The 12879-nt window shown below is 32.9% G+C and overlaps 1 protein-coding gene and 1 long non-coding RNA gene across 2 annotated transcripts in view; one reads left to right on the forward strand and one right to left on the reverse strand.

Moving 5' to 3' along the window:
- LOC139482418 (uncharacterized) overlaps nt 1–2473 on the reverse strand; it is a 36233-nt gene extending 33760 nt beyond the window's left edge. Inside the window, exon 1 of the mRNA XM_071266321.1 lies at nt 2308–2473. Within this exon, the coding sequence (XP_071122422.1) occupies nt 2308–2379 (72 nt within the window). The 5' untranslated portion in view covers nt 2380–2473. The remainder of the gene's footprint in view (nt 1–2307) is intronic.
- Nucleotides 1–12879, forward strand: part of LOC139482701 (uncharacterized) — a 931021-nt gene that overhangs the window by 687530 nt on the left and 230612 nt on the right. The gene's annotated exons all lie outside the window — the stretch shown is intronic.

A 12879-nucleotide genomic window follows, 5' to 3' on the forward strand; every position in this document is an offset into this window, starting at 1 on the left:
ATTTGTTTGTTTCACCCTCAGCTGCCACTATATGTAATGCTAAAATTGAAAGAAAAAAATCCTAAGTGTAATTTATGATTTGGAATCTAATGGTCATCGGGTTAAAAGAAAATGTCCAAACCAGTTACTTTAAAATGTGACTGTATAAAAGGATTACAGAAAGCAGGTTTTAAAAACATCAAACATTTTCTTGACAATGAGGGTCGGTTGAAAACAAAACTTTACGACAAAAGAGATGATTTCAGCTTTCCAATTGTGAACTTTCCATTTCTAAGTAGCAACATTCCAGAAGCACCTGCATACGGGGTATATATCTCCCAATTGATACGATATTCCCGTGCTTGCATTTCCTATCATGATTTTCTTGATAGAGGGTTACTGCTCACAAGGAAGCTATTAAACCAAGAGTTCCAAATGGTGAAGTTGAAATCATCCCTTCGTAAATTTTACGGACGCCATCATGAGTTGGTTGACCGTTATGGAATAACCGTTTCACAAATGATATCGGATATGTTCCTTACGTCGTAACTACAATCCCCTTCCCTTTCATGAATGTGACCTACCGAATTAGACTATTTACCGGATTTGTAATCACATAAGCCACACGACGGGTGCCACATGTGGAGCAGGATCTGCTTACCCTTCAGGAGCACCTGAGATCACCCCTAGTTTTTGGTGGGGTTCGTGTTGTTTATTCTTTAGTTTTCTATGTTGTGTCATGTGTACTATTGTTTTTCTGTTTGTCTTTTTCATTTTTAGCCATGGCGTTGTCAGTTTGTTTTAGATTTATGAGTTTGACTGTCCCTTTGGTATCTTTCGTCCCTCTTTTCTTAAGATATTTTTTCCTGACCTGGAATATTGACTCCTTTCCATGCTTTATAAGAAAATCTCTGAAGGTTTTCAAATTTATCATGTAAAAAATAATATTCCCAGACCATCTGTTAATTGCGAAAAGATAAGTCCGTCTGTCAACTGAAAAATGAAAAAAAAAATACTTTCAAAATTTTACTTCAAACATCAATCATAAAAAAGCTTCTTCCAAATATTCATAAAATTCTATGAAGGTTTGACAAAGTAATTGATGTGTAACAAACTTTTACCATAGACTGTATCTACTTGTTAACTTCAATAATGTCCAAAAAAAATCCTTTTTATCATTAAAATACGGGAAAATTAAAAACAAATATTTCGTCATTATGCTCTGGATATTCAGGCTATGTCTATTTATCACAAAAAGCTCCTGTCTAACTTTTGAAAATTTCATGAATGTTTGACAAAGTCAACGATATTAAAAAAAAAATCTTGAAACACATACTTAACCTATATGGTGACGACGCCAACGAAATCTATGATCGATATGTCTCGCTTCCGCAAAATAATGTTGCAGGCTCGATAAAAATGCAACCACATATCGAACCTCAGCAGAAAATGAACTGCTTTAAACCAAGGGAAAATAAGTACACAGAAGATTCAGACTTTGACAGAAAATGAACAAACATATTACACCGTACCATTTGATTCAGTAACTGTGTAAAGAAAGATTTACAAGAACTATTTTTTTTTTAATTTATTTAGATTAATTTTTTTTTACCAATATTCAAGTGTACCCCCGGCGTTTTGACGTAAACGTAGCTACGCGCCTGCAGACCGAATTTTTCTGTCTCCAGTGTCCATATTTTACCCTTCCGATATTATATTTTCCTCATTTTGACCTTTGATATTTTTTTAATATTTTTTTTTTTTTTTATCCGTGTTAAAAAAGATAAATCCAAATGATAAATAGGAAATATGAAATGTAAAAAATAAACACAAAGAGACAGATTATTCGGTCTACTTTAATAATAAATCATAGTAGCGGTGTGTAACCTAGTAATTCAATGAAAGAAAGAATAACAAGACACGACGAAAAGAATATACAAGTCAATAAAACAATTAAGAAAATTATTTAGACAAAAAAAATATTTTTGTATTTTTTTTATCTTTGGTTTATTCCGTTCTTACAATGGAAAAGGCAAATGCTCCTCAAATATGTATAGCTCCGTACAAATATATATATAATATTATCATTACAAAGCAAACCATCCGGCGGATCCAGAAATTTCATAAAAATAGGGGGCACTCATTGCCCGCTCCAGTAATTCCCTATACACGAAACATTTCCGACAAAAGCGTGGCAGGCATCCCCCCCCCCCCCAAAAAAAAAACCCGCCTCTCCAGCGAGTGACCGTCTCATATTACATGAGTAGATGCTTAACTTTAACGAACAATTTCAGATTATAAGTTATTTTAAAAAGTATATTAACTTACCCTAGTGATTAATGATGCTGTCATAATAATATTGGTTGAAAGAGTAAAACGACCTCGTCTTACTTTCGCCATTTTGAATTTCGTCTAATATTGTATTTTTTATATATTGATTTACAACATGTAAATGATCAATGTTGACGATTAGAAGTTTTTAAAACTTATATTACTTTAAAATGCATCGAGGCATTGTAAGTTTGAATAAAAGAATCGTTCAAAAAATGTTCCTTTAAATATTTAAATATTGGTTTTATATGATTGTAAACGTATATAATATAGACGAGGACTTCCTTGTTTACTGGTATATAGGTAACCTGAAGAAATGACATGTGTCAAAAGGGATTTAAATTAAATTTGATTGTAATTTTCTATATATCTGAATATAATAAAAGTAAAATGGGTATGCTTAAATTAGTAAAAGAACAGTCTTTAGGTTGGAGAGGGGGTTTAAAAAAGGGACCGATAACATTTGCGGATCCATGGGAAGGGGATGTTCCAAGGGTAGATTAAGAAAAATTAGCGATTACATCGGACCATCCAGAGGGAGGTGTGTTCCGGTGATTGGAACTTTTCCCCTTTTAAAACGGACTTCATCCGTGACTGGATTGGTATGCAATCAAAACTCATAAGCCTAAGAAAAACATACATTATCATTCACGGGGAAGGGGGTCGGTTTAAAAAAGGACCCCCCTTTTCCTTTTTTAAAATTGCTCCATTCGTGATTGCATAGATATCCAATAAAAAAAGACATAAGTCTAAGAAAAACAGACATTACCATCTCAAAATACAAGAAAAAGGCGAAAATACTAACAATTCTACAAACGTTTACACAGAAAACTAAAGACTGGACCCATTCTAAAACCGGGGCGATCTCATGTGATCCGGTAGGGTTTGCAGATTCTGTCTAATTCTGAGTATTTGTCATTTTCTCTTACTGTATATGCATTTTTCTCTTTTTCTATATAAGTTGAGAATGGAAGCGGGACTGTGTCAAAGAGACAACAACCAGACAAAAAGCAGAAAACAGCACAACGCGACCAATTAATCTTCAACACAGCGATAAAATCCCCACCCGTGTCTGCACCTAAACAAAAATGTGTATGCATTTTTCACAGTCAACTCCTGTATGATTTTGTTCTTATTCTATATAAAATAAAATTGAGAATGAAATGGGCCGGGATGTGTCAAAGAGACGACAACCCGACCAAAAAGCAGAAAACAGGCGAATGCAATCAATGGGTCTTCAACACAGCGATGAAATCCCGCTCTCGGATGCGTTCTTTAGCTGGCCCCTAAACAAAAATGTGTACTAATTCAGTGATAATGGACGTCATACTAAACTCCGAAATATAATATGCATTTTTCTCAAATTCTATAATATACACATTTCTTTAATGGTGTATGCATTTAAACCATACAGATCTCAGTGTCCCGTTTGATTGTATTTTGGGGTTTAATTTTACACCATATCCACTTGGATCATTACACTCTGTCAGTCCCATTAGAATCATAACAATATCGGATTTTACCAAAATAACACGGAAATTAACAACTATAGGTACGGCCTTCAAGTTGCAAACAATGAGCAAAGCCCATACTTGTCTTGAATTACGAGATACATTGTATTGCCATGTTTGAAAGCACGTTTAAAACTATAGTACATGTACATATAATATATAGGATTATTTATTATCACCTTTTCTGTACATACATCTATGAGTTCTTCAGTTTTTGTAACAATGATCGTACATTTATCGATGACTTGGAAATATAAGAATGCACAAAGGGAACAGGGGCGCCGACTTAGATAATATTTGCTAATTTTGTGTAAAAAATATAATTTAGATAGTTTTTCTGTTGCTTCTGAACATTATTCTCCATAATTTTGTAAACACCATCCAGACCCTCCAAGTAGATGTGTTATATACGATGCCAGTAATTCATTTAGTCAATATTAAGTTCTTTTGTTAACATCGTGCTTTATATACATGCTTCATAAATATGTTTATCATCGATTTATTGTAAAATGTTACGCAATAAAATAAATTTAAAGGTACTGAAAATCCTTATGTAAACTTAAGAACCTGTGCACTAAAAAACTTATTTTGAAAAATTACGACCTTCGATGTTGGCCATTGGTGACTAAAAACATCTTTAAAGTACGGTACCCTCCGCTTTTTTTACCAATAACGGAAACAATGACATGACCAAGGGAGGACACCAAAAGTTCAATGTAGGATAAAAAAAAAAATAGAAAAAACACTTAAGGTGGTACCTAACATTTTAACTAAAATTAATTTTGCTTGTTTAATTTTATTAAAATTTTGACAAAGTATTAACTTAAACCCTTTGACAAAAAAATAAAAATTAAAAAAAAATTAAACCAACCGTTTTATCAGAAAAATTACACTGGTTATATAGCAGTTTGACAGACGCTTATTTTGATCATTGAGAAGCTTAATATTGAATTTCCCTTATGAACACAACGTCATTAAAACGTTCTGCTGATTTTACAGAGTTATCTCGCTGTAGTGTTAGGTACCACCTTAATTCACATAGTTGTTTCACTGACACCCCCCCCCCCCCCCCCCTTTTCTTAACTTAAACTGGGAATTTGTTGAAAGTTGATATTCAATGTGTGAAATGAAAAACGGTCTTTTAAATTCTTAAACTCTTAGCTTCTCAACCAAAAGTTGATTGAGATAGACATTTTCCAAGCACCTTGTACAATATTGTATTTTTTCTCCGTTAGACTCTGATCTAGATTTACCTTGCCTTCTCTATGCGGATGACCTGGTGTTATTTTCAGATAATAAAAAGGGGTTACAAATCCAACTTAATACTTTATACCAATATTGTAATGACTGGTGTCTTGAAACAAACACAATGAAAACACAAATTATAATCTTCAATAAAATAGGAGATTACTGTCAGATGAATTTAATATAGGTGCAAACAGAATAGAGTGTGTGAAATTCTATAAATACTTAGGGTTAGTTCTTACTTTTCCTGGAAAACTTAATGCAGCTAAAAAAAAACTATATTATAAAGGACTAAAGGCGTCTTTTAAATTTTACCAAAACATTAAGTCATGTTCTTCATCTATTAAGACTTTACTTCATATATTTGATCACACCATCAAACCAATAGCTTTATATGGCTGTGAAATATGGGGTATGTAAAATTTGACTCCAAAAAGAAGAGTCATGCATCTTTTTGAAATCTTCAAAGATTGGGAACCTAATAAATCAAATCTTAAATTTTGCAAGCATGTTCTTCGTGTCTCCAAAAATTGCACAAATATTGGAGTTATATCAGAGCTAGGTAGATTTCCTTTATATGTTAACATAGTAATTCAAATGTGTATGTATTGGCACCGCCTTGATCTCTTAAAAAAGTGATGCTTAAATTGAAAGCTCCTCTAAAAAATCTGTGGCTTATCAATCGTGGTATACAAACATAAAGTTTTTTAGTGAAAAAACTTGGTTTAAATTTAGCACTTTGTAAAAAACTCAGTAAAAATAAAATTCTAAATTTTACTTAGAAAATTTTCTAAAACTGATTTTTTAACATATTGGAGGCTTATTACTTGTATAGTTTTTGTTGAGGAAAGATAATAACTTGTACAACTCTTTGAGTTATTAGATATAGGAAGATGTGGTATGACTGCCAATGAGACAATGAGAGTTATGTTTGTTTTCTACTTTTGCTTTAAATGTTTTATCGGAAACTTTCTTTCTTTGGGTTTGTACTTATAAAATTTATTCCTCGAGTGTCAGGTATTATTTTTTCTTTTACCATTTTCTCTTATCTTTTTATTTGTTTGTTTATTTTGCATAGACGTTAAGAACGATATTGCGTCTCAAATGGTAACGTCAACTTTTTACGTTTTACGGCGATTAATGATTATTCGGGATAAGTTTTTTTTATTTCGCTTGCAATTTTTGTTTTGCATATCAATATGTATACTTCTTAATGTATGGTTGTATTGAATATGCATGAAATATTTTCCACTGAAAGTAACGTAAGCAAAAACAACAAAATATATCGTATTTGGGTAATGCATAAATCTATATGAAATGAGAAGATATATATACGGTATGACGAGTACCAATGAGACAAATCTCTACCAGATACCAATTGACATAAAACGTAATAAAATGCAACGTTACCCCATTTAGATCCGAAAAGGAGGAAGATATATATTTTTCTTTAATAAAAAGTTTGTCGGGAATTACAAGTTAAACAGGTCTTGCTTATAAAATTCAATTTACTTTCTTTAATAGCGGTACAATTAGATTAAGAAATAAAACGATTGTCAGAAAAAAAGGTTAATTATAAATCATCTCATATGTTTACAAGCTTTGTATGATGTTATTGCTGTTTATAGTCAATGGCGCGCTTTAGGCCCAATTTCATTTTCACTTTCAAGTTCTTTGACGTTACGCGCGATGTTCGTACATGTAAGCCTTGTATAAGCATTTCTTATTTTTAGTGCTTGTCAAGTTGTACAGTACCCATAACGAATAAATATTGTAGCTCCTTGTAAAGATTCAGCTTACAATAAAATTGGTTGGGTTATTGGTATGATTTCATTTTTTAAAGGGTTAAGGCGAAGTGTACGTAATTAAACTACACAATGGTTTTTTTTTTTAAATTTCACATATGAATACTGCTTGTAAAATAATACCAGAAAATAAAATAAAAAAAGGGGGTAACCGTTTTTGTTTTTGAGATACGAGCACACAATATAGTATACATCATAAACCTATTTCATTAGTCATGTTTACACACATGCTAAAGACGCATCTCTGCCAAAACATATTTTATTTTACAAAATTTCCAATCTTGATCACTTTCCCTTTTCTTTAACTAAATGACAAAGAATGATGTAGTGTTTGCTGAATGAAGTTTCAGTAACATAAGAAAATATTTGTTTGTTCCATGCATTATTTGTTAAAAATCCACATTTAAGGATTTAAATTGATTGATTGATTGTTGGTTGCTTAACGTCCAGTGGCAAATATGTCATGCATGTTCAGGACGAGAACAAGTTAATAATAAATACAATAAGAAGTTTTGTTCATGACAGAGGCCATCCGGGATGATGGTCTGGGAAATTTGGAGTGCCAATAGAAAATGAGAGTACATGTATATTGGATAGGGACAGAAATTTTGCCGCGTGCAACAGTCCACATATTCAACCCTTAAATTATAGTTGTTGCAATGGTTTTTAACAGGCATAGAGTGTGGCACTCTCTTTACACGAGGCAGCGGATTTAGCGTTCCCATTCTGACCGGACGTGACTGCGAGCTTAATAAATCCTGCACAGCCAAACGGACGCTCCTCTTCGGCAAATGTTTTACTGTCGGTCGGGAGAAGACCAAGCGACCATATTTCGTTTCCCCAGTCACCCTTGGGGTAACACGGATTTAAACAATAAGCATAATGCATACTATGGTTCTTCAACTATTTTAGTTCTTATACATCCGTGGCTTTAAAATGTTCTGCCTTTAGTGTCCCTTATCTAGGTTAATCCAGAAAAGCGCTTCATTTCATTTTATCTTCAGAATTTTTTTAGGCCGCAATGAGGTTAAAAAGAAGGACTCGCTTATATATACATTTTTTAAAAAATAGAAAAGATCGGAGTATTTGGAATAACTACCAGTCGCAGATATGTCATACATGTATATTTAAAATGAAAACCTTACACCTTATGTGATTCTTTTGAGATCGACGTACCTAGTCAGTGCAATAACGACCGTAACATACCCATGCAGTTGAGTACTGTGTGTTTTTGTTCAAAACTACGGCTTTTAAAACGATATTGTTGGGTCAATTCAGGTTTAATTTTAATAATTAAATAATTAATAATAGAAGTAGAATCGTCACATGTTTATTTATTCATAATTCTGTTGTGAGGCGTTTTTACAATCTGTTGATATCATAAGTTTTTACACGAAATGCCTTTCATGTCCCATGCGTCTGAAACAAAAAAAAATCAACTAGTATTAAAGTCAGGCTGCACGAAACAATAGAATGCTTTGATTTCTAAATGGGGTAATTCAGATAATTTCTCATGATTATGTTTTTTAAGACAGCACGGGCGTGCTTGTTGGATTTATGATAGACCGCACGAAGTATTTTCTCTTTCGTGTGTCCTTTCTTGGAGTAAGGGAGATAACTTGCGTAACTAACGTCGAACGTTATTAATTCCGCATTCCGCTACCTTTTTCCTTTTAGATAAATGTTTTTGAATACAAATTTTTTTCTCCCGTGGGACAGATTTGCCCTTGTAGTATGGAACACTTTATTTTTTCTATGACGTCATCAAAACGTCATAAAAAATGCTTAAAAAATGAAGGAACCTTTTTGTTAAATACTGGAAAAAAACGTTTTTCAAAATATTAAATAGTTTAGACGAAAATCACAGTTTAGTGGTTACAATAAATGAAATATGTTACGCGGGACAGCCTAAAAATAGCCGTTTTTCAAACCTGAAGCTTGTCGCATGCAGCATAAAACATAGTTTCAACAAATATTTTTCTTTTTATTTAAAAAAACAACATTTTTGTTTATGCGTACAATAGCAATGAATATGATATCACAAAATAAAATATTTTGGACTTGCATCATGTGTCAACTTCACCGATTTTCCAATGAGGTACGAACATCGCACGTAACGTCTATACATATGAATCCTATTGCATAGAAATAAAAAAAATCGAAGTTTTACAATTCCCAAAGAAAATTTAAAAAGAGGATTTTTTTATCCTCTCGTGATACAAAACTTTTTCACAACTTAAGAACCTCATCTAAACGAACAACCCCAGTCATCGGATTTTTAGCACACCTGGCCCAAAGGGCCAAGTGAGCTTTTATCATCACTTTGCGTCCGGCGTCCGTCGTCGTCGTCCGTCGTCGTTAGCTTTTACAAAAATCTTCTCCTCTGAAACTACTGGGCCAAATTAAACCAAACTTGGCCACAATCATCATTGGGATATCTAGTTTACAAAATGTGTGGCGTGACCCGGCCAACCAACCAAGATGGCTGCCATGGCTAGAGATAGTACATGAGGGTAAAATGTAGATTTTGGCTTATATCTCTGAAACCAAAGCATTTAGAGCAAATCTGACACTTTATTAATTTTGTAAAATTGTTAATCAGGTAAATATCTATCTGCCCTGAAATTTGCAGACGAATCGGACAACCGGTTGTTGGGTTGCTGCCCCTGAATTGGCAATTTTAAGGAAATTATACCGTTTTTTGGCTATTATCCTGAATATTATTATAGATAGAGATAAACTGTAAACAGCAATAATGTTCAGCAAAGCAAGATCTACAAATAAGTTAATCGACCCCTTAAGGAGTTATTGCCCTTTATAGTAATTTTTTACCAATTTTTCGTATTTTTTTCTTATCTTTTACAAAAATCTTCTCCTCTGAAACTACTGGGCCAAATTTAACCATACTTGGCCATAATCTTCATTGAGGTATCTAGTTTAAAAAATGTGTGCGGTGACCCTGCCAACCAACCAAGATGGCCACCATGGCTTAAGATAGTACGTGAGGGCGAAATGTAGATTTTGGCTAATATCTCTGAAACTTTGTCTGGTGCCCCACCCAACCAACCAAGATGGCCGCCATGGCTAAAAATAGAACATAGGGGTTAAATGCAGTTTTTGGCTTATAACTCAAAAACCAAAGCATTAAGAGCAAATCTGACAGGGTTAAATTGTTTATCAGGTCAAGATCTATCTGATCTGAAATTTTCAGACAAAACAGACAACTTGTTGTTGGGTTGCTGTCCAAGAATAAGTAATTTTAAGAAAACTTTGCAGTTTTTGGTTATTATCTTGAATGTAATTATAGATAGAGATAAACTGTAAACAAATAAGTCAACATGACCAAAATTGTCAGTTTACCCTTTGAGGAGTTATTGCCCTTATAGTCATTTTTTAACAATTTTCATAAATTTTTGTAGATTTTTAGAAAATATTTTCCACTGTAATAACTAGGCCAAGTTCATTATAGAAAGAATGTTCAGTACAAAAGTAAGATTTACAAACACATCACAATCACCAAAACACAATGTTGTCATGAATTTATCTGTGGCCATTGTTTAATATGCACATAGACCAAGGTGATCGACACAGGCTCTTGAGAGCCTCTAGTTTTATATACTTTGTGGTCTTGTTGATAGTATCTGACAATCAAGAAAATTCTATCTGAGGAAATAAATACAGATGATCCACCATAAATAGCGTACCCTGAATCGACATGCAACGTTGAAAACGTATGAAAATCGTCCAGTGGACAAACTTGCAAGACATTTCATTTCTTTGAAAACGAAGTCGGTTTGACTACGCAAATTAATAAAAAGTATGTAGCTGTTTTGAAAAGTTAAAGTACAATTACGGAAAAGCACTATGTAGCATGCAACTAATCTGAACGTCGCAAATGACAATTTATTTGTAAAAAACGGCGAAATCCGACATTGGACATCTTGCAAGACATTTGCCAGAAGCCGTTGCATTTTTATATGAAGTGTGAGTGCTGCAAAAATTCGATGTTGATATGGTCTATGTATGTACTTTTGTGAGCACAATTTACACAAACGAAATATCATATAATCTTGTATTTTAAATCATACAAATTTTGATGACTTAAGGGGGTACCCAACACTTTCACTAAAATTAATTTGGCTCGTTTAAATTTCATAAAATTTTGTAAAAGTATTTAAAAATATAAAAGATTAAAATTTTTTGAACCAACCGTTTTGTTAGAAAAAATTACACTGGTTATATAGCAATTTGACAACCACCAATTTTGATCATTGAGATGCTTAATATTCCTTTTACAACACAACGTAATTAAAACGTTTAGCTGACTTTACAGAGTTATCTGCCTGTAGTGTTAGGTACCACCTTAATTTAACATTTTAAAAAATCTGACAATGAATGAACACTTTTGTTTTTTTGCCAAAGAATAGCGTTGGTCGTTACAGGAACGCATAATCAGTAATATTGCAATACTTTAATACTAAAGCATATATCATTCATTCGAATTTTCGTGGATTACCACTGTCTTGAAGAACACAAACACCCCCTGCTAAAGTTATTATGCGTATAGTCTGTTACGTCTGACCCGCATATTTTTGACGTTTTGTCAATTTGTTGTCCTTATTCTAGACTACAGTAAAATACATGATAAAACAATTTGTACATTTTTTTCGAAATAGTATTTACCTGTCTAGTCTATGGATTTAAGTTTTATATATCTTAACTGTTATGATTTAATAGAAAAGCTGTTTATTAGTGTGGACTGGTTTATTACACGATATTGACACAATAACGTGCGTAACGTCTTAGATATAGGAAGATGTGGTGTGAGTGCCAATGAGACAACTCTCGATCCAAATAACAATTTAAAAAAAGTAATATAGTAGATATTATTCAGTACATGTATTTTTGAATTGTATATTGTGTTTATTCTCTCCCCCCTATTTAAGTGTGTATTAGTATATATTTTTTTAAATATTAGAAGATTATAGACAAACGATGGACGCGAAGTAACAACATATGATAACATGACACCTTGTGCAAACTCAGCTAAACAGCGTGTTGCCACCCAATTTCGGTGATGGTTACAAAGTCATTAAAAGCAAAAAATAAATAAAACCCTTCTACCATTCCTTTCAAAACATAAATAATGATAAAAAGTTGCATATGTTATATCATATATTGGAAACAAAAGTAAAGGCTTATAAATCAAATTTACTATTCATTAGCACAATACATGCAAGTAAGCATCACAGCTGGAATTACACAATAAGCTTTTGCATGTGCCTGTCATACAGTCACTCTGATAACTGCATGGCCTTGGTCACCACTTAAAGATAGCAGATGTACTTCTTTCATGACAAACTCCGGACAGTGATCGTTTCCGTTCCGGAACTGTTTTCCTTTACTCCATCAACCGCAATGTTCTCTGGTACATGTATATGTCCAACATTGTCAAATCTTTTCTCTGAATCTTTTTCGATTTGATTTTCCAATTTGTGTTCCTATATATTCTATATCCATTTTTCGGCATTACTCAGCACAACTCCGTTGGTTTTTCTACAGTCCATCGGACCTTGGTCTACTCTTTCTTTGCACTGGTATTAAAACATTGTCTCCAATATCTAAATCTTTTAATCATGTTTTTGAATGTACTGTCCTAATCAAAGGGTAAAGTTCATCCCCTGTAGTAATTTTCTCCACTTTGTGAATACGTTTTCGCTGCATTCAAAACACCATACTGGCGTAAGATATATTTTTGAAGTGTTTAATTTGGCTTCCTTTACAATACTAATTTTCTCTCTTTATTTTACCCATGTGAATACCGAATTGTTAGAAGATTTATTTTCATGCCAGACGTTGATTATTTTGAGCATATTTTTTCTACACTGTTTTGCATCTTTAGTACACCTTAATTTTGAGTCTAAGTCTAAGTCATAATTTATTTGTATTATTTGTTTAAAGGGAAACGATTTGTTGAGAACATCAAATAGGCCAAGGTAGAATAATGA

The sequence above is a fragment of the Mytilus edulis genome, chromosome 7 (assembly GCF_963676685.1).
Source record: "Mytilus edulis chromosome 7, xbMytEdul2.2, whole genome shotgun sequence".
Taxonomy (NCBI): domain Eukaryota; kingdom Metazoa; phylum Mollusca; class Bivalvia; order Mytilida; family Mytilidae; genus Mytilus; species Mytilus edulis.